The sequence below is a fragment of the Larimichthys crocea genome, chromosome XIV (assembly GCF_000972845.2).
Source record: "Larimichthys crocea isolate SSNF chromosome XIV, L_crocea_2.0, whole genome shotgun sequence".
Classification (NCBI taxonomy): domain Eukaryota; kingdom Metazoa; phylum Chordata; class Actinopteri; family Sciaenidae; genus Larimichthys; species Larimichthys crocea.
In genome coordinates, this window is record NC_040024.1 from 1,074,960 (window position 1) to 1,096,114 (window position 21,155).

The 21,155-nt window shown below is 41.1% G+C and overlaps 1 protein-coding gene across 3 annotated transcripts in view; it reads right to left on the minus strand.

Annotated features, from left to right (window-relative positions):
• The window catches only part of sorcs2 (sortilin-related VPS10 domain containing receptor 2), a 326,326-nt gene that overhangs the window by 227,134 nt on the left and 78,037 nt on the right, over positions 1-21,155 (minus strand). For all 3 annotated transcript variants that reach the window (XM_027288043.1, XM_019270716.2, XM_019270713.2), the window contains exon 2: positions 19,056-19,123. In XM_027288043.1, the coding sequence (XP_027143844.1) occupies positions 19,056-19,123 (68 nt within the window). The remainder of the gene's footprint in view (positions 1-19,055; positions 19,124-21,155) is intronic.

A 21,155-nucleotide genomic window follows, 5' to 3' on the forward strand; every position in this document is an offset into this window, starting at 1 on the left:
CACACACACACACACACACACACACACACACACACACACACACACACAATTGCACTTGCTTTGTATGACATGGCAGTACTGAAAAAAAAAAGTGTGTAATTCCCTTTTTGGCCTGAATCAGGATCTCAAGTTGTTGTGCTTTTTCTTTCAATATTTCTTTCCTTGCCACTTCTCTTGGCTGCACATTAGACTTTCAAGCAGTGAAACTCCATTCTCGTGGTGCAGCACATACTGACCGCAATGTGTTACGTTATAAGCCAAAGCTACATAACTTTAGCTTTGTCTGGCCCACATTGACATTGACTAATGGGCCTTTTCCACTGGAAGTTACCCAGAGAGCCAAGAACCTTTTGAGGAACTCAGAAACTAAACCTGCACTTTGACCAGGGATTAAGCTCCTGTAATAGTTCCAGGTGTTAAAAGAACATGTTTGCTCCTGGAGGTAGTCCTTTCTAAAGGGGTGGAGCTTGCAGGGCTGACATTGCTGGATGACAGATGCCATGGCAACCACAACTTATGCACTGCTTCATTCATAAAAAATAAGTGCTTTTGTGCCAATCTTAGGGTTTTACCATGTTTTAAACAAGGTTAGACTTTCTTGCCATCTTCTTGACCAATATAAAAACAATAATAAAGGACAGAGAGCAAGAGCGAACAAGATGGAATCCATCAACAATCTAATTTTCCTAATGTTCTTCAGATGCAGCGGAAATCCAGACAGGAATGTGCAAAGGGGACATTTAGTTCCTGAGTTTAGCTCGACTTGTTCAATAGTTCCAGGAACTTTTTTTTGAACGAAGAAATCTTTAAGTGACAATGACAGTGATTAGGTTACAGTAACATTAGCTTCTCAAACCATAGACTGTATATAAAGATGGGAGGCATGTCTCCACTTCCTCCCGCTGCCCAGAAATGAAGCCAGAATATCGGCTGCTGGCATCTTACACTGCTAATGTCGTTTGGAGCCAAAGACTGTGCAGTAGTGATCAAGGTTGGTCTTGCACATACACTGAATCAACTGTGAGCAGTGCTCAGCTGTCAATCATGACACAAACCGCCCAAACTAATCAGAAAAATGAACACTTAAACAAACATCAGCGTAATACGAATTACACAACATAAACCATCTTTGGGAAAAATGTGTTTGACTTGTACTTTAATTGTTTAGTTTGGCCAATGTTCTGTCATCTAACATGGAGGGGGCAGGATTTATGATGCAGCCAGCCACCGGGGCGCGTTTTGGCTTTACTTTTAGGGAGCGGTTGTGTCGTCCAAAGAGTCCATGAACGTTACATTAGCTGGAGTTAAACAGCAAAGATTTGAGCGGTCGCAACTGAAGACAGCTGGGTTTCAGTTGCATTACTAGCTGGTTACTAACAACCAAACATGTGGTCAAGCGTGCTCATGCATAAGTACAGCTGTGTCTGCAATTTGCCGTGGATGACCATGGAAAAGATGACCAAATCATGAGACTTGATGACCAAAGGCTGTAATTGTGTTCAACTGAAATAGCACAATCTATCTGCTCGAGGCTATTGAGATGAAAATATTCTTTACAGGGCATGAGGAACTGGTCTGAAAACAGAGGGGAAGTCGCAGAGGGAGGATGAAGAGCCTGTCTCGCACCGTAAGCCGAGCCAAATGCAGCTTTAATTAAACACCCATTAGCCGACCCACCCACCCACCCCTTCGCTTGTGTGCCAAGGAGAAAAGCTGCTAAGAAGCTCCAGCTAGATTAAGTAAGGCCAAAGCTTCCTCCTCAGCCCAGAATCTTGTTAAGTATCATCTTAGTCATTTCATATAAAGTAAAGTCGTTTTTCCCCCCCACTCCCTGGTGGGCATTCCACATTCTCTGGTTGTGAGTCTGAGTCGTGGCCTGGGAAACGGCGGGTGAAGTGAACGAACATAAGTGGCAATCATAAGTCGCTTAGAGTGTCTGAGCAAAGGAGAAAAAAAAAAACAATAAAAAAAACCAAGGGCCCAGCAGTCAAATATAAAAAATCTCTGTCAGATGCAATTTTGATTTCCTACTCTGTATTTACACAGCTGACGGCATTTAAATGAGTGTGTTACACGTGGGACGCCTGGCCTGAGCGCTGCTGCTGTTGTCGTTGTTTTTTGCCTTTGGTTTTTTTTGCAGTTGTAGTCATGGCGACAGCGACGGCTTCCTCGACCAAGAGACAGGCGGAGTTTGGTAAATGGGGTGGCAGTCGGGGCAGCTGTAACAACTAGGCCTCCTGGAAATGGAGTCAGATTTTGGCTGATTTCAGCCTTTGGCTTGGTCAGCCACTCTCTCTAGGCGTCTGCCCATACTAAAACCAGGAGTGTGTGTGTGTGGGTGGTGTGTGTGTTGTGGGTTGTGTGGGTGTGGGTGTGTGTGGTTGTGTGTGTGTGGTGTGTGTGTGTTGTTGGGTCTGAGCGGCCATCTTGAAAAGAGGATATATGTGTTTCGTGTTTTATTGAGACAGCCAGCGGTGACTGAGCCTCAACCTCTCGCCTCAGGCAACAGTGAAATCCAACTATACTATACTAACATGTCTTTGTGTATGCGTGAAAGTGTGTGTGTGTCAAGGAGAATGACAGTTGCGCCTGAGGGGTCAGCAGGAGGAAGAGGAGAGCAGCTCAGACCATGCTGCCCTTCTCCTGACATATCAAAGTCCTCACAAGCAGCCCAGTCTCCTCCAAACCCCTCTCTGAGCTTTTCTCTCTTTTTTTTCATTTTCTCACTCAATAATTCTTTCTCTCTCTATGCCAAGCCGGGGATTTTCAGCTTCTCACTCTATTATTCACTGTCCCGTCCATCCCTCTTCTGCAGAATCCCAGTTTTCGCAAGGTACGGAGGGACTTCACCTCCGAGCTAATACATTAGCTGCGAGTATATACAGTATGCAAGCAGCACACAGTCTGAAATCAGGATATGATTTTATATTTTATTTAGGTTTTTTCATTATTTCCTCATACATAAAATATCCCCAGCTAAACAAATTCATAGAAACTATATCACCCAAAATGTAGCACAAACATTTGGAATATTATTGAAATGATACCACAAAAAAACTTTTCAGACTTCACAGACAACAAAATCAAAGTTAAGACTGATTAAAGCCATGTTTTCTCAGATTTTGACGTGAACTTCTAAAGGGGGCCTGGCAAGAAGCCTTTGAGGAACACTGACTTAGTCTAAAACAGTGTCACACATGATTCAGGGTTGTGTTAATAATGCATGAGTGTCCGGAATTTTGCTTCAAACTTGAATTAAAGCTACTTTTAATGGTTGAAGTTTAAACTATAAACTTATCCTCTATTCAGCATATCCGGATTTTAATGAAGCAGATTTAACACACCACAACACTACTGATCATTCAGCACCCTAACAGCCCCCCACAAAGCTCTACACAATAGTAACACCCAACATTGTTTTTCCATTGATTGCCTCTCTTTCACTCTCTCCTCAGCCAAATGTAAAATTGGCCTCCTATCAGCTAATTCTGCAGCCAGCTGGGGAGCTCACACTGAAAGGGCCAGGTAGCTCCAAGTGATGTGGGTAAAAGGACCAGGAGCCCTGTCTCTCTCTGTCCTCCACCCCTGCCCTGGGCCCATCTTCCATCAGCTGCTGGCTCTTTTCCTGCAAGGACATGTCACTGTTCTCCCCTCGCCAAATTAGTTCATGGATCAGCTCTCTTTCCTTGGACACGCTCCCCTCTCCTCTCTCTGCTGTCCCGGAGCTCTCTGGATCGCAACCATCAGCAGAGTTTGTGGTGATTGGTGGGAGGTTACTGCTGCCACTGTCTCACCAAATGCCACTCTCTGGCACTGACATGTGCTGGCTGGAATTACGTAACAATGCTTTCCCCCCTGAAGCACTTTTACGGTGAGATGCCCAGCATGCTAACTGTCTGCTGGAATAGAGACAAGACGTTCTGCTCCAAGGACTTCAGAGCAGGATAGGGGGGCCGACCTAGTCTACTAAACTACTCCAACCTCCTCTCTAAAACCTGTAGCACTTGTCCAAATCAGGTGGTTGGGTTGACTCTTAGACTCACTTGGAGTTGTGTTTATGGCCACTTGATGAATGTAAGTCGGATATTCACTCTCTTGTAGCTCTGTTTTTGGTCTCACCTCTGAAGAAAAACGTGGTTCTCGATAAGTTCTATGATGCAATAGCAATTAGCAATTTGATGATAATTAAAGTAAGAATAATTGTTTCTAAGTTTGTCAGACCAAAGAAGGAAACAATTACACCCAATCTGGAAACAACTTGATAATTAATGGTTGTTTGAAGAACCAATAGATAAGGTTCCATGCGGTTCCCCTATGGCACCACCATGAACAGGGATTCCATGCGGCCCGAGCTATTTTTGATATTTTTTATGGGCTGCTAGGATTGTCAGTACTGTATGACTTATGAGCATTTGAACCTCTAGGCACTAACTGCGGCTGTATATATCGTAGATGTGACACTATATTATCTCTGATGTCTTGTTGGAGACAAGAGTGATAGTTTTAAACTTAAATGTTAACAGACTTTGCATTCCTCATAATAAGTCATGTTTAGAATGAACATGAGGTTCAGATTTCAACTTCATGCAAGTTTCACATATTCCAATTTACTTTGTTATCTGACTTCAGATGTGAAGGAAAGGCAGAACGGGTTTTTAGATTTGTTTCACGCCTGATTGGTTTAGATTTGGTTACTGGTCATTTAAAAAAAGATAATTGTTACAATGAAAATAAAATTGTATAGAGTGCATTGTGTAGGTAAGTTTTTTCATTTTAAAATGTTAGTATTGACCCCCGGGCATCTCACATGTCAAATCTGGCCCTCTTTAAAAAAGTTTGGACAGCCCTCACCATGAAGAACCACTTTTTCAACCAAACCTTTATTTATGAGGGTGCTAACTCCTGATGAAAATGCCTGGCTCTGACTATTGCTACATGTCTGTCTGGAGTTTGGAGTTGAGCAGCTAGTGTACTGTCGGTGTTTAGAGCCCTTTTCAGCCTGCTGTGACGAGATAATAGAGATAGCGAGACGGATCCAAAACGGAAAGTTTCGAGCAGGTAAACCAATTTTATATTTAAAAAGTTGCACATTTTGATTCTAGCTGTTTTAAAGCCTCCAGCTGCAGGAGGTAACCAAGCAAACGGTGTATTTAATCATTGAAAGCGCATCATATCTTACCAGAACTTTCTCAATTCTCAACAAAGACTTGATCATCATCACACCTGGTTTCCTGCTCTGAGGTGGTTTCCAGAAACCGAGCGTTCATCTTTTCCAGTTGAATTTTGAGAAACGTCAGTTATTTAGTCAAACTACACCCCTTTCCAACAGCTCCAACAAATTATTCATGTTTTGTCTCCTCCTGTCTGGACTATTGTAATGGATTATATACTTGTTGAAGCCAAGAAGCTGTACACACGTCTACAGTCAGTTTAAAATTCTGCGGCAGACTCCACAGTGTTCCCAGATTACACCAGCGCTGCCTTCACTACAGTGGCCTCTTGTTCAATTTAGGATTGAGTTTGAAATCCGTCTAATTACTTGGATCATGTGCACATTTGGCAGTGAGTTACTAATGGACCAGCATGATCCATCATAGTCCGCTAAGCCTCTCAGGTCTTCCTCAAGTCGAAGATATCCAAGATCTCCCTTAGGGACAGTCAGCCAACTCACTGCTGATGATTAGACACATTCTTGCATGTCTACTACTTTTTTTGTTTCTCAACTCAGCACTCTTTGAAGAATCACCCAGCCTCCATTCACCTCATTTCACCCCATTAATGTAGCTTGAAGTGTTAGAGGAGTGATTACCCCTCCTCCCTGCACAATCAGCTAATAAAAAGTCATAAACCGAGCCAAACAGAAAACCTTCCGCGGGTTGATCAAACCCACACACTTCACCTCATAAGCTCATACGAAGTCCCAGTGTGCATATCTAACGACATCATTAACGCGATAATGGCCATTGTTTTATGGTAATTATCCATGGCGTGTTATGAAAGGCTCATTGTTCTGATGACAGCGAGCCAAAATAAAGCAGCAATAACTTTATGAAGAGCTCTCTGTGACCACTAAGTGTTACTGATGATGGAATGATGGAGATGCAAGTCGATTCAGAAAACAGGGTTGGCACGCCAGGGTTGGGTGTGACAGTGTGTGTGTGTGGTGTGTGTTGGTGTGTGGTGTGTGTGGTGTGTGTGTGTGTGTGTGTGGTGTGGGTGTTGTGTGTGTGTGTGGGCTGGCAAAAAGTGACACCCCCTGCTCAGTTCCAAACTAAATCAAGTCTTGAGATCTCTCTGGAACTCCTCCTTCTGAGCTTAAACCAGAGTTATGTTCGGGGTTCTGGTTTAAGCGACGGGCTAGTGTTAGCCAATATGGTTTTACTGACTCTACTACTATATATGTATATATATTATATATATATATATATAATATATATATATATTATATATATATATATTCTATATATATATATATATACCTGCCTGGCCCTTTAAGAAACAGGAGCGTACTTCCCCTTTAAATTGTTGTTGTGGGTCATTCTGCTGCTGTCAGTTCCAAAGAAGGGAGCATTTATTCAATATGTTTGTTTTGATTATGCAATATCTCTAGATCTTTTTTTTTAAACTGTTCATTGTGACTCAACGACAATTTTATTGGAGTGCAACGTTTAGTAGAGTACTGAGAAGCCGACCCGTCCTGACACGCATCTCGATAAGATATATTAGAGATAATAAAAACAGTCTGGATTTGACTGACTGGACTCATGGGTGTTGTAGTATTTAGAACTACCTGTCAGGCCAAACTGATGGCAAAATCATTTTGGTTTTATTACAAGTTGGTTACAACTTGCTTTGATACTAATAACATTAAATTGCTGACATTTCAAAATAAAGTCCAAAAGGGAAAGAAACAAATTCCCATAAAAGCCACAAAATGTTTGTTCAATCCAGTAATGCAAGCTTCAGTGGAAGTTTGAATCACATGCTTCATGTACGCCATGATTAACTCACCAAGTCTTTCTCATTTTTGCTGCATCAACAACTTTTCCACCATAGTCATCAAATTTTGAAGATTTTGGGTTGTTTTTTTCTGGACTTTCCACTTTAAACTGAATGAAATTAATAAATGAAAACATGTCACATTCCTCCTAATTGAACTGTTCATGTGCACCCAGGCTGTGATCAGGATACATGAAGGAGCTTCACTACTCAATGCTGCTTAGCGAAGACTTTGCGGAGGCCAGCTGTGACGCTCCAGCTGTAGTTATACGATCAAAAGCCTGTACAAACATATCGGCCTGCTTTTATTAGACTAAAACAAACAGCCAGCCACTATCTCAGGCACACACACCTGTCATTTCATTATTCAAGCAGTTTGCTGTTTCAGCGCTGAACTTGTAATGAACCTGTATGTGGTCAGATGTCTGTGCGTCTGTGTGTGTTTTCTATTCTGCAAACCTCCCGCAGGTTCAAACTAGTGGCTTAGTCTCAGTTTCCTGTTGTTTCTACTGTACATGCAAACACACACAGGGGCGTGTTTGAACGTGTGTGTGCGCTTTCAACTCACTTCTCTCCGCACGCGGCCGTTGATCCTGCACAACAGGCTTTTTCACTGATGAAGCCAGGAAAGTGTGGCTTCTCTCTGACACGCCACTGTGCTCGCATTTGTTTATTTTTTTCTTTAACCACAATCCCCAGATTTCCTGTTTAATTGAGGAAAAGATTTTTCTTTCTCCTCGTGTAATTTAAGCGGGCACGATGAAACAGTCAGAAAGAAGACAAAAAGTAGAAAATGAAACATTTTGTATCAGCTAATGACTACACGTGCAGGTTGTCATACAGTAACTGCGTGGTGTTGACAGGGCAATTTCCCCCTCTCTTATCTGTAAGACTATGACATGTTGTTCTATTAAAGTGCAATTAACATTTCACATGCTCGTCCGAACACACCAGTTCCCCTATTTTAACACTGTCTCCCACCTCTACCCACTTGTTCTCTCCACTCTCGGATCTCCAGAACAGAACAGTATTAAAATGACTGTCATGAGGTTAAAACATCAATTAATGCTCACTAATGAAAGACTATTATTCTTCTCAGTCCATGTCTTTTCTCTCATTTCTCACTCCATTCTTTTCATTACTTGACTGCTTTGTCCATCTATTATCTGTCCGCCCTTTGCTCTTCTATTGTTTCTTCACATTTTTCCATTTCTTTTCTTTTTTGTTCATATTTCTTCTCTTTGTGAAAACTTTTCTGGCTGGTGTATACACACAGTGCTATTGGTCCTGGTTATATTTTTTGCATGTTAGCATGTTTTTATGTATAACTTTGTTATATCTTTGTAAGTTTCTCGTAGTGCTAGATGAAAAGAAATCACAGAAATCCATTAGGATTCATCCTCTGGGAACCAGGAAAATCTACATCCAATTTTGTCCCAATCCATACATGTTAAGTTATTTTACACAGAACTAGGTGGCACGGTAGGAACACTCAGGGGTTCACCAAAATCTTTGCGATTTAACCTCTGGGCACCATGAATATCTCTATCAAATGTCATGATGATCCGTTTAACAGTTGTCAAGTATTTTGCTCCAAACCAAAAATATCAATCGGCTGGTAGCACCATAGGGAAAGTCTGGGAATCAACATTATTAGGATTCATCTTCTGGGGAACAGGAATGTCTTCACAAAATCTTATGGCAACCATCCCATAGTCCATAATCCCTGGGCTGTGTAAAAAAATAACAGCTTCTGCTAGCCTACCTGTTCACTATAGTGATAAAAATCCAAATAAAGCATTGAAAAACTCAACATCATGTCCAGCAAACTTGATTTTGTTGTCAGTATACTGTTAGTTTTAACTTAAGATAACATTTTTTTCAGTGTGTTCAGCCATGTCATATGTCCTGACTCTCTGATAAGCAGAAAAAAAATCTATATTTTCTGTGCCAGTGAACCGGTAACACCGACTTCATATCCATTTCAGTGAGTTCATGGCTCACAGGTAACAAATACTACTATGCCAAGCCCATCCAGCTCAGATTTATTTTGAGGAGCTTTAAATTCTGCAGCACTGTCGTTGTGCCTTGTTCAGCAGTGTGTGGTCCAGAAGTCAGAGTGTCCTTCTGGAAAGTAGCTTCTAGCAAGGCCATGAAATTGGGATAAAGATTAAAAAAAGAAAGGTGGAAGAAGCATAGTGCATGTGTGTGTGAAGAAGACAGAGAGGTAGATAGAGGGAGAGTCTCTCTGTGAAGATATGAAGTCTCTGCCAACTATTGTTTCCTGTCTGTACACTTTTACATGTTTAGTCAGAAAATCCAGAAGGAGACCTCTCTCTCTCTCTCTCTGTCCTCCAGCTGTATGCAGTTGTGGACCTGTGTTCCTCTTCGCAGGAAGAATGTTCGAGGAAATGGGAAACGTCTTCCAGATGGCCCGGCCCACATGGCCCTGTTCAGCCGCGGTGTGAAAACGATCTGACTCCCACACATGTACACCGACACATGCCAAAAACACGGCTAAACATGTGCACAACATAGTACATCTATACTCAGTCTGTGCACACACACACATCAACACTGTGGCATTATGTTCCATACACGGTTGTCTCATTTTCCAGTTCATTTCAGGTCTAATCAGATAGTAATCTGAGTTTCCTGCACCTCTCCATCCTCCTCCATCTCCACATTCATGTTGGCAATCATTGTGTTATTTGACAATGTGCAAACTTTCCGTATCCTGCTCAATATTTTAACTGTTGCTGAACCCCAAAACTGTAAAATGATATTTTATAAGCCTGTTTTGTGCGCTATTTCCAAGGCTATACTGAATATGTGGCCAGAAAGTCTGGATTTATAGCTGAGTACCTCGTAAATGCTGGATGATTTCAGTTTTAGTTTCAAATGTACTTCTTACGCGGTGAAAGAATACATTTATCTCCAGGCATTTAATCTTGTAAAATTAGTTTTTTCTTTCTTTCAAGTAATTTCATGCTATCTTTCTGCTGTCACTATCTAATAAAGACATAAAACCGGTTGGTATGAGTTTTACCAAGAATGAGTGAGACAGCAATGAGAAATGAGAGTGCCCTATGTCCCTGAGATCCTCGGATCCTTGGTGCAGATGTAGAAACAAAGGTGACAGAGTCAGAGCAGTCAGGGCTCTGAGACGATGGAATGACCTGCCTGAGGAAATCAGGGCCGCAAACTCTGTCTTGTCTTTGAAATTACTTTTAAAAACCCACTTTGTTAAAAGAGCCTTAAGTTTATTCCATTTATGTTAAATGACTTGATTTATTGACTCGATTTGTCATTGTGGTTTGTTTTAAATGTGTTCTGCTTTACTGTACAGCACAAATCAAGTTTACCCTTAGAGGTTTTAGACAGAACCTGGAGATGTAGCGAAAACACAAGTTCTTCTATTCATTTGAGTGGCTTTGGCTGCGGCGGTGTGGTCCACAAGAGTGGATGCAGTGACCTGCGGGGGAGGAGTTTTGGAAAAGAACGGTCAAACCTCCACATTCAGGATTCAGATGTCTCTGAAGCTGAGGCTATCCAGGTGGATTCATGGACTAAACTCTGATACTCTACCTGTTGTGTTCTGGCTTTTTTTTAATTTCATGTACCCAGCTACTAAACCTGAGTCTGACTCACAATTTACGCTGCACAAATTAGAGACACAAAGAAGTGCCCTTTTGTTTGCGATGGTTTGAAAAGGAGAGTGAGCAAACATTAGTTAAGAGACATGAGATGAGACAAGAGACGATGAAGCCAGTTAATCAGTGAGATAGAACGTTATCTCCTGATTGTTTCGCAGTGGCTACGTTCAACACAAGTAGAGACCCCCCACACTGCCGGACAACCCTACCATGATCCACAGCAGTGCCCGATCCTGTGCATGCGTCCAAAAAGCTATAAAAACTATAAACAAATAATTAACTGTCACTCATCTTACTATTAGTATAATGTCCCAAGGAATACTTTCAATCACCAGTGTTCATTTATTTTGTATTATTTGTTTCATTATTTACTTTATTATACTATTTTTATCTGCTTATTTTTAAATCAATTATGGTTCTGTTCATGAAATTGTGTAAAAATGAATAAGCACACTTATTTACTTAAAAACTTTGTGACTGTGTTAGGAATGGTGCTATCTTAATAAAGTTTATTAATAATATAAAAAACAGAGTTTTGATGAACACATGTCATTTCCTAATAATTATAGTCTCTTTAATCACTGACTGTTTGGATCCCTTGACTATGTTCTCTTAACAAGTAACCGAGGTTTTGGAGTCTTCAGTAGAAATTCATTTCACTGTAGAATAATCAGACTTTATCATTCTTTTACAGAAACATTACCCGACCAGTCAATCATAAAGTGATTGACGGCCACCAACCACCAAAACTAATTCATTTCACCTGAAATGACTTGTCTTGTGTGTGTGCGGAAACACAGTCTGGATGAAATGTAACCTTCCGTCTGCTGGTGACTCATCGTTTGGACTCCTCGTGGGAAGGAAAGGTGAATGAGTAAGAAGTCTTTTTTTAATAAAGCGCCAAAGTTAAACAAGCTGACACGAAGATAGGCGGCTGCACCTTTTCTTTAAGTAATTAGCGATGGTAGGAAATAGAGATATAACCAGACTGTTCTGCCCCAAAACAATAAATTATCCATCAACTGTAGCAGCTTATTGATTTCTTCACTCTGCTTATGTTTTTCGTTCTTTTCTCAAAAGATTTACCCAGAAATGTTCTTTAAATTATCTGCTGTTAGGCTGAGGTTTCTATATGTAACCACAATGTATCAACTCAACACTGAGGCGTGACCCTGGAGAAGAGTTTTTTTTTTTTATTCTGTTCTGTTTTGAGAGGAGACTCACTGCCTGCCATCTTAGGTAGCAAGCAGAGCTCTCTCGGGTTCTCTCTCTCTCTCTCTCTCTCTCTCTCTCTCTCACTGAGGCTGTGAAATATGCATGGAGGAGGGAAGTGATGAGGTGGGGTGGTGTAGTACGGATGAAGGGAAGACGATGCTCTCACCTCGATTAAGTATTTACAGCGCCCCACACCATCTGGACCAACGGGAGAAACAATGAGAGAACGCAGGAGGAAATACGGACAGAATGAATGAACCTGAGCGGGGATACGGATGAGTGGAAGTTAGAGGAGGATGAGGTGAGGAGGAAAAGGAGAAGGGGAAATGAAACATGTTGTCTTGATTAAGTCCAAAGGTTTCTACTTTTGTGGCTCTCTCTCCTGGTTTAGTTTAGGGAAATGTGATCTGGACCCTAGGGAGGGCTAATCATCAACACATTTGTAATGGTGTGGTGTGGTGTGTGTGTGTGTGTGTGTGTGTGTGTGTGTGCGTGCGTGCGTGCGTGTGTGTGTGTGTGTAAGCACATCCACATCTGAAACAAACTGATTAAGGAGGCATCAAAGCGGGAAGTGAGCTATAGATGTAGTGCTACCCTGCAGCCAATAAGCCTCAAAGCATCGGCTTCAAAACAATGAAACAAAGATACACGATCGACTGCAGCACGAACTTACTGTTGGACATTTTCTCTGTGATCTGCACTTGTTTCTCTCAGTAAACTGTTAATTGGACATCATCCATGTTGTCATTCATTGTAATTCATATTCATACAGTACATTCCAATGTTATTATAATGGCTCATATTGCCACATTGTCATTTGGAGCTAAAATCGATGATAAAATGATGCTGGTCTTTATTTGCTAAATTTGTGAATTCTATGTATTTACCTATCTGCACAGTACTTTACATTGTTACTGATGTGTTCCAAGACTGTTTATGTGCTTGCAACCAAAGTCCATTCAAATATGTTTGGGTTGAGACTAGGATTGCAAAGGGGCAGAAAGTTTATGGTAAATTTTCAGAAACTTTCTGGAAACTTTCCATGGGAAATTAAGCTTGGGAATTTTTCGGAAACTCCATGGGAATTATGGAAATGTATTGGAATTAACTGTCAATTGGGAGTAATTCAAACAAACTGTATCATATCCAGATATAAATATAAACATTTTATTCTGTCATAAGCAGACATCCATGCAAAATAATACAAACAATCCATGACGTTTCAACAGATTTATTTGTAAGTAGAACTTCCACAAGTTTAAATGTGTGTCTCCAACAGTCTCTGTGTGCTCTGGGCTCTAAAGTGTGGTCCAGGTAAAGAAATCACCTGTGCAGATAGGGGGCGTGGCCTCAATAGCCCTGCAGTAAGCAGTGTGCTATGTGCATGTGATTGAGGAATAGCACATATTCAAGTGCACCTGCATTAAATCTGGTTGTACTAAAATATATTTTCACCAACTATATTCATGTTCCCTGTTAAGGGCCAACCTTCAATTTGGTAAAATTCACAGTTTATACCAATAAATTCCCGTTAATTCCCATGGAAAGTTTCAAAATTTTCTAACAAATTCCCGTTAATTCCCATGGAAAGTTTCAAAATTTTCTAACCCTAGTCAAGACTACTCGGATTACAAATAGAAACCAGAATGCTTCCAGACCTTCTTCTACAGATTCAGCATTCATATGCAGATATCTGGTAATAGAGGTGAAATGTTGCTTAATACTAGACCACTGTCAGAGTTACATTAAATAGACTACAAACTGCACCGATATCCCATGAACACTGTTGCAAAAACAAGATTAATGTGGCTGCCGCTCATCTCAAATGTCTGAAAATGAAAATGTCAGGCAATGTGTCAACATTTTCATCTGTTGACAGAATTTTGAAAGAAAATAGCTAAATTTTCCTCCTCTTTTTTCAAATGTATCACGTTATCATGACCCAGTTTCCCTACAGGGATCATCAAAGCTTCATCTTCCTGTATCATCACTTCTCATCTCCCTGATTGCTCGGCTTCTTAAACGCAGCTTTGTTACAGAGGAAGAACACTTTGAGTCCATGTGGAGGGAGAATTGAGAAACTGGGGGGGGGTGGCGAGGTGTGGAAGTATGAGTGCTGATGTGTTCAACTGAAGTGCGATGCCCCCTACTGTTCAGCTTAAAGATGCCCTGGAGGCTCTTTTGATTTGCTCTCCTCCCCTCCTGTCCAGCTCTCTTCTCGCTCTCTCTCTTTCATTTATTTAAAGTAAGCCATAAACCAAAATCCAAAAAGAAGTACAGCGGTACAGAAATATTCAAATACACATAAGCTATACACACCCTTTACTCTATGAAACAATGCACTCAATATACAAGTATGCTATGTACTGATGTACATCTATAGACAAAGACACAACCCTAACCAATAAAATAGAATTACGCATAAAAAATGTACATTTGCACGCATGCATGCAGACATTCTCCATAAAACTGTCTTTGGAGTGAAACATTTACATTTTGAATATCAATTCAATTTAGGCAATGTATCATACTTGACAATTTAGCATGCAGGACGGACATATTGTCAACAGTTGTGTTTGTAGGAGTGTGGTGTGGTTGATCTACTGTACATAGAATTGCTTGCCTGTCAGACGATCTCTTCATCCATAATGGAGCAGTGAAGCCCCCCGGTGCAATGGCTACCAGCCCCCCTCGCCTCTTCAAAAGATGTGTGAAGACAGCATGAATTATAAATACCCCTCGACTTTCAAACCAACACCCTGTTTATGTGAGTGTATGATTACTGTGGGAGTAAATGGATCACATATGAGTTAAACAACTGTTTAAAGGCAAAAATGGGGATATAAAGACTTAGATATGACCAATATAGGTTTCTGAAGTCTGTTTTCTTCTTTAGTGTTTGCAATTTTGCCCTTTTTTATTACTATTATTACTATTTCAAGGTTTTAAAAGCCTCTTAAACTGGACTTGGCCCTTTTATAGACATTAAACCTCCACTAGAAATCAGGATATTCTGTAATGATCTGACCAAAATATGACATTCCAATCAATTATACCCATCAAATCGCAAACGGACGTCACTGACTGCCTGATATTTGATGATCTATGTATCATCTAAAAATGAGAAACCTTTGCACCGAGGATTCAAAGCCAAATAAAATGTGAAGTGCACATCTGCTCCTTTCAGTATCAGGATCAAAAAAGATTTACTGACTATTTCATAGCTCGACTTGGAGAAACACAGTCTTAAGAGGAGTTCTGTCAGCCTGCAGTCATCACAGTGTTTGGTAATGCAATGGCAAATCCTCATGTCTTACTCCTAATCTACAAGCACCTTTCTCATTGTTTACACTGAGGCAGTATCCGAATTTGATCTGTATTTAAGGCATAAGTCTGGACTAGTTTACTGAGGGACCATACCAGATTCTACAAATATCTTACTTAAGTGTTCTCAAACACACTACGCAGTGGCAACTCATTGTCGGTCTCATGTTCAGACTTTAACTTTCTTTACCATCTGCTATTGCTAGAGACTCGCATTGGAAATAGTTTCCTTTCACCCAATTTCTAGATTATCAGATGAGGCTTATCAATGTACTTAGAGATGCGCCAATTATGTCATGTCAATATCTCTGTATGCAGTAAAGATCTCAGTAAGATTCAAACTAAATGCTTGATGGATTGTTGAACAGCATCTAAGAACCTGTTGCCAAAGACTTATTCTGAGGGTTCTGAAATGTTCCGAACATCCTAAAACCGAAAACTTAACAATCATGTCCACGTTACATAATGATTGGCCAGGTGTGCAAAGACGTAAAAGGTAGGGTGTGAACTTCTCTCTCAAGCACTCTCAAGTATTTTGTTCCATGTTGTGCAATATCAAGAATGTTTTTGGCAAGAGGCTGTCCAAAAGGGTGTGTCACCTGCATCCAGACTACAAAGACACACAAAACCTGCAGAGTTCTTGGAGAGAGATCACAGAGGCAATGACACACATTACTGGATTTTAAAGTGTGGCTATTTTAAGCAGATATAAATACTTTTCTTGTCTTTAGACGTCTTGAGACAACACTTTTGTAAGACCTTGGCCGTTTGAAACATTAAGCATGAGTACTTAATGATCTGCTGCTAGACTAATGGTTTAGACTCAACACTAAAATATTGTTTGCAGCAGAAAAGGTTGGGAAAGTCATCTAAATATTCTAATACAGTCATTGTTTTTATGGAGTCGCACTTGGTAGATTTAAACAACTGTGTAGTCTACAACACACATACACCCAGCAGGACATCAGAGTGTTCAGTGTCCGGTGTATCTCTTCTCACTTCAGGAGTCCAGACCTCTGACTGCTGTAATTCACCACAGCCAAAGAACAACACAACAACATCACTGCCGCGACAGCATCAATTATTGACCAGCGCCTGAACACACTGAAGCTCCTATTACCTTAAGAAACAAACAAAAAAGACCTGTTGTCCAGATGCAGTTCCAAAGCCTCCCGTGGATAATTCTGAGCAATCTTTCTACAGGTACATTTCTCATATTTTCACTTGCTTACTTCAAAGACAAACATAAACTGCCTGGTAAAGCCTCAGGAGGTCTTTGAGTTGCCTCTACTCCTCTCTCCTCACAAAGAAATCTGTTCTTACAAGACAAGTGACGGGTGATGTTTGGAGCTCTTTTATCAGTCACATTATAGCCCGGGAACTTGGGCCAGCCATAACAGACTGAAGGACAAACTTGCATGAGTTACAGGCACCCAACACTGACGCCAAAGCCTGGGGACAGACAAAACTCTCCACACTACACTGGGAAACACAGACATGGCACAAAGTATGCTTATGGTTATGATTAGAAGTTTCAAGTCATGTTTTACCTTTAGATACACATGATATAGTTTGTACTGATTGACCATGGGAGTGGCAGTAGCTCAGTCCATAGAGACTTGGCTTGGGAACCAAGCATGGACCATAGTATGGAAGGTGGACTGGTAGCTGGAAAGGTGCCAGTTCACCTCCTGGGCACTGCTGAGGTGCCCTTGAGCAAGGCACTGAATCCCCGAAATTGCTCGCAGCGTGCTGCTCTGGGTGGCTGCCCATCACTCCACCATCTCTCTCTACATTGTGTGTGTGTGTTGGGGTAAAATGCATGTAAAAGAAACTGAGTGATGACTGCCCCCATAGTTTAAAGAAACCAACCAAAAGGAGACGAAATGTAGACCCTACCATCCTGTCGGACACCTTTCTCCTTTTGCAATGCTATGACCTTATCATGTTATTTCTGGCAATGCTATTAGGAAAGTCACATGACCACAAGATGTCTTATGTCAAATAGACATAATTAATATTAAGACATATAAAATATGAATATTTTTGACTAAATAATTGTAGTAAGTCCACGTATTAGCGTTTTTGGGACCTTTCAACTTACTCTCATCGGTAATGATTGGTGATAAAGGTAAATGTCTTCCTTGACCCTTTCTATGTTTGCCCACTAAGATGCTTCAAAGCTCAACAAAAAAGTTAATACCTTGATGAATACCTTTTATGCTGAAGACCCCAAGTTTTCTGTGCTTATAGCAGTTTTATTGGAACAACAAAGGAAATGCTTGTAAAACAGCATTTTTAGGCTATTGTGAGACACTAAAATGGCATCAAAGGTAATGATGTAGGATTGTTAGCACAATGAGGGAAGTTTTACCGTCCTCAGGGCAGAAGTAAATCACTCAAACTGGCTAATATCCAGGTTTTTGGTTTGAATCCATAGAGGCCACTAACAGTTATGCGTGTTCAACTGTGAAGAGACATTGTGTGCTTTGCTCATTGACACAAGACAAACCTCCATAGACCACCACTGATCTAAAAGGGCCTCAGTTCATTAACTCGCCTGCCCTGAAAAAAACTTTTTTCCTCTCTGTGCTGTTAACTTTCCCCCTGTGTGAAACTTGGCATCTTGATCTACACCACCTGACAGGGCAAGACGGCAAACCCATTCATCTTCCCCCATCTTCCTTGTTTGATCCTACAGCCCTGAGACTTCAAAGCCTATAGGTTAGTGCATTGTGGCTGTCCACAAGCCACGCCAAGCTGACAGCTACAAGGAACCGAGGCACACCCCACACATAATACTTACTAAGACGTGGTCAGAGAGCCGTATGGGCCTTCTCGCAAACATGCTAATTACATGCAAATTTTTGCTTTTTTCTACATTGATGCCAACAGGCATCTGGCCAGGTTCAATTTAGATTATATTCAACCACTTGCTGTGTCTATTTTTTTTTCTTTTTTTCTCAAGTGGCTTGTCCAGTGGTGAATGTGCAGCATTATTCATACTCTACAACAATTAAAACATCAACAAGGAAAGGAGAAAAATATGCACATTATTCATATCTGTCCTCCAGGGAGACAGGCAGTCAGAGCTAATGAGAGGCTGAAGCTTTGAAGTCATGGAGCCCTCAGTGAGGTGAATGGCATGAATTAAGTACCACCATCAGACACGTTTTGTTCTGTACGAATGCCTTCTAGATGGCTAATTTTAGTCAGTGTTATGAGCCCTGTCTCGCCTAAGTTTTTATTAGGAAATAATATAATTAAGTTTCCTCCTCACGCTTATCTATAAGAGGGACATACTCAGCTACATAGCAGCACCCCAAGAGCTGGTAGGGGGGTGGTTGTAGAATAAAGAGGAAATTAATATCCCATGAGAATATATGTACAGGCACAAGATACACTTGTTGTGAAGTTAAGTGGGATGGATGCGTCGCTTTTTCCGCCTCTCAAAAGCAAGAGAAGTGTGAAGTGCTTTTGGCGAGACGGAGCTTTGCTAAATAGAGAAAGCTCTGCCAGCCAGACATGACCCCTTTCCCTGGCACTGCCGGTGCCTGCCGTCCTGCCCTGTGCCATGCTGATATGCTATCTGCCCAAACAGATGCCTGCTCTGGCCTTGCAGGGCCACTCGCCGGTCCCCCCACTTTAGTCGTAGCTGCCTGCTGATGTTTTGTCCGCCCTAGCGCTCTGTATCACTCCTTGTCTCCTTGAAGAAGCACGGTGGAGAGATAACCAAGACCCCTGCTGCCCTCGCTGTTAAAGGGGAGCTGCTCGCTGATGAAAGGTCTGCGTGATTCTGAGGGCCAGACATGACATGAAGACATTGAGCGATAGCAAACACGGTGTAAATGTTTGGCCTACCTCCACAGTGAGCTCTCCAGCACCTTGGTGGAATCAGCGTGGTAGTACTTGGTCAGGATCAGGATGACCTGTAAGACAAGGTGGAGGAGAGAGATACATTTAGTACATTTAGGCACTAAGCTACTGCTGAAGAAATGGACTGGTTAGTGCAGTGGAGTGTAGAACCAATGTAGGAGTTAAACTCAGATGAATATGGTTTGTGTCGGACAATCCAATCAATTACAATATTTGTTTACAATAACTTCCTAGGTAGAAAGACCCTGTCTAGCCTCAAAAGTGATTCTTATTCACCGACATCCATGTTTTGTTTAATAACAACACTTTTACTAACATTAGATCAGAGTTGAGCCACATACTAAAAGCAATGAGCATTTAACAACGTATTCACACCAGCATTCCAGCGGTATATTAGGGCTTAAATGCAGTGAAATAACCATAAAATAACTTTTAATTTCTCAGATTTAGGTTTCTCGCTACCGGTGCTCCCTCTCCTCATTCACTATCTACGTCACTCAACCATCGCTCTGCTTTTCACCTTATTGGCTTATTTTACTATATTTTACACAATATTGTTAAAGATTAATAAACATTAGATTATTTTACTTCAAGGTGAAAGCCATGATTTGGAGACACTAGCTGACCAGCACAACAGGCAATGTAAAAGTTAGCAGCTAGCTGGTGAACAAAATGGATCTACTGTCGTTGTTACTGCATATTTTGCTCTGTTGGTCCAAGTGGTCAAGAAAAACTAGCCAGGCTAATCTGTTTTGGAATCTGACTAAGCTATTTTAAAAGCATAATGAGAAAATCACAGTATTTTATGCTAAATGCTAGTCAGTGCTAACAGATGTGTTGTGCTAATGGTTGATTTTATATTACACAGAAGGGCAAGAGTAATTAATAATAGAAATGTTTTCTCGAGTTTGGTCACTTTAATTTAATGTTTACATTTTTTCATCAACAGGACCACAGTCCAAAGATCCTATATATATATATATTATATATATATATATATATATATATATATACATTAATGGTTGCAGTTTCAGACAGCAAGACTTTTGATGGAAGGTTTGTAAACCCATACTCATGTTTTAAAGCACCATTGGTCATTGTCACTGGCATAAATGTGGCCAATTAATCCTTCCTCTGCATTTACATTTTAGGCGAAGACGACCGTGAGGGAACTCCATCTACGCTGAGGCCGATTTTATATGCAGAGTATTTTTTTTGAGGGCGCTCTGAGAATCTGTTACACTGAACAAATAATGCTCTTGTTTGCCACTTTGATTTTAAAGAGAGCACACACAGTGCTTTCCTCTGTGCTCCTTGTAGTATCCTTTCTGCAAGCACTATTATACATTTTGCTTAAACATATTTTTCTTGGGGCGATTCCATTATGAAATCTTTATTTTATTGTACAAGTTTGTTTTTGTGTTAGAGTGCGGATACAATATTATCATGATATTTCACACAAAAAAATCTAATGACTTGCAGGTATGCATCATTCATGTGACCAAGACATCTTGGTCCGGGGCACAAATCCCATGCGTCAACACTGGATCAGAGACTCTTGTCTTTCATATTTCTAAGAACGCCTGTTCTTGACAGCTAGCTCTGCTGGGATTTGCGTTGCCATGGCAAGAGTGCCAGTGGGTCAGGCAGCACAGAGGGGCCTAGTGGTGTGATTGACAGGCTGGCTTGCAGCTCTAGGTAGTGGAACGAGAGAAGAAGAACCCAGGCCTGCCTTTAAACAGGGGTAGAGGGGGGAGTTGATTGGCCGAGGGTCCAGCCTAGAGGCAGCTGCCAACAGCAGGCTGTGTTGAAGGTGGCTGCTCCCAAGCTGCAAACTCTGTGCAATATGGGCACTCCTGATACATCTTAATGTGGAAAGAACAGCCTGTATCACCATTTTCTCTGAGGTGTTAGTACATGATTATGGTTCTTATTTTTAGGCTGCAGGTTTCTTGACTTTTTGGTGACTTGCAGATCAAGGGCATGAAAATTTAACAGTCTGGGTGGCCTCTGGGAAAATGAAAGACATTACTAAGTTCAAGAGGTAAATATCTGGTGGATTTCTTTGTCAGGTAAGATGAAAGC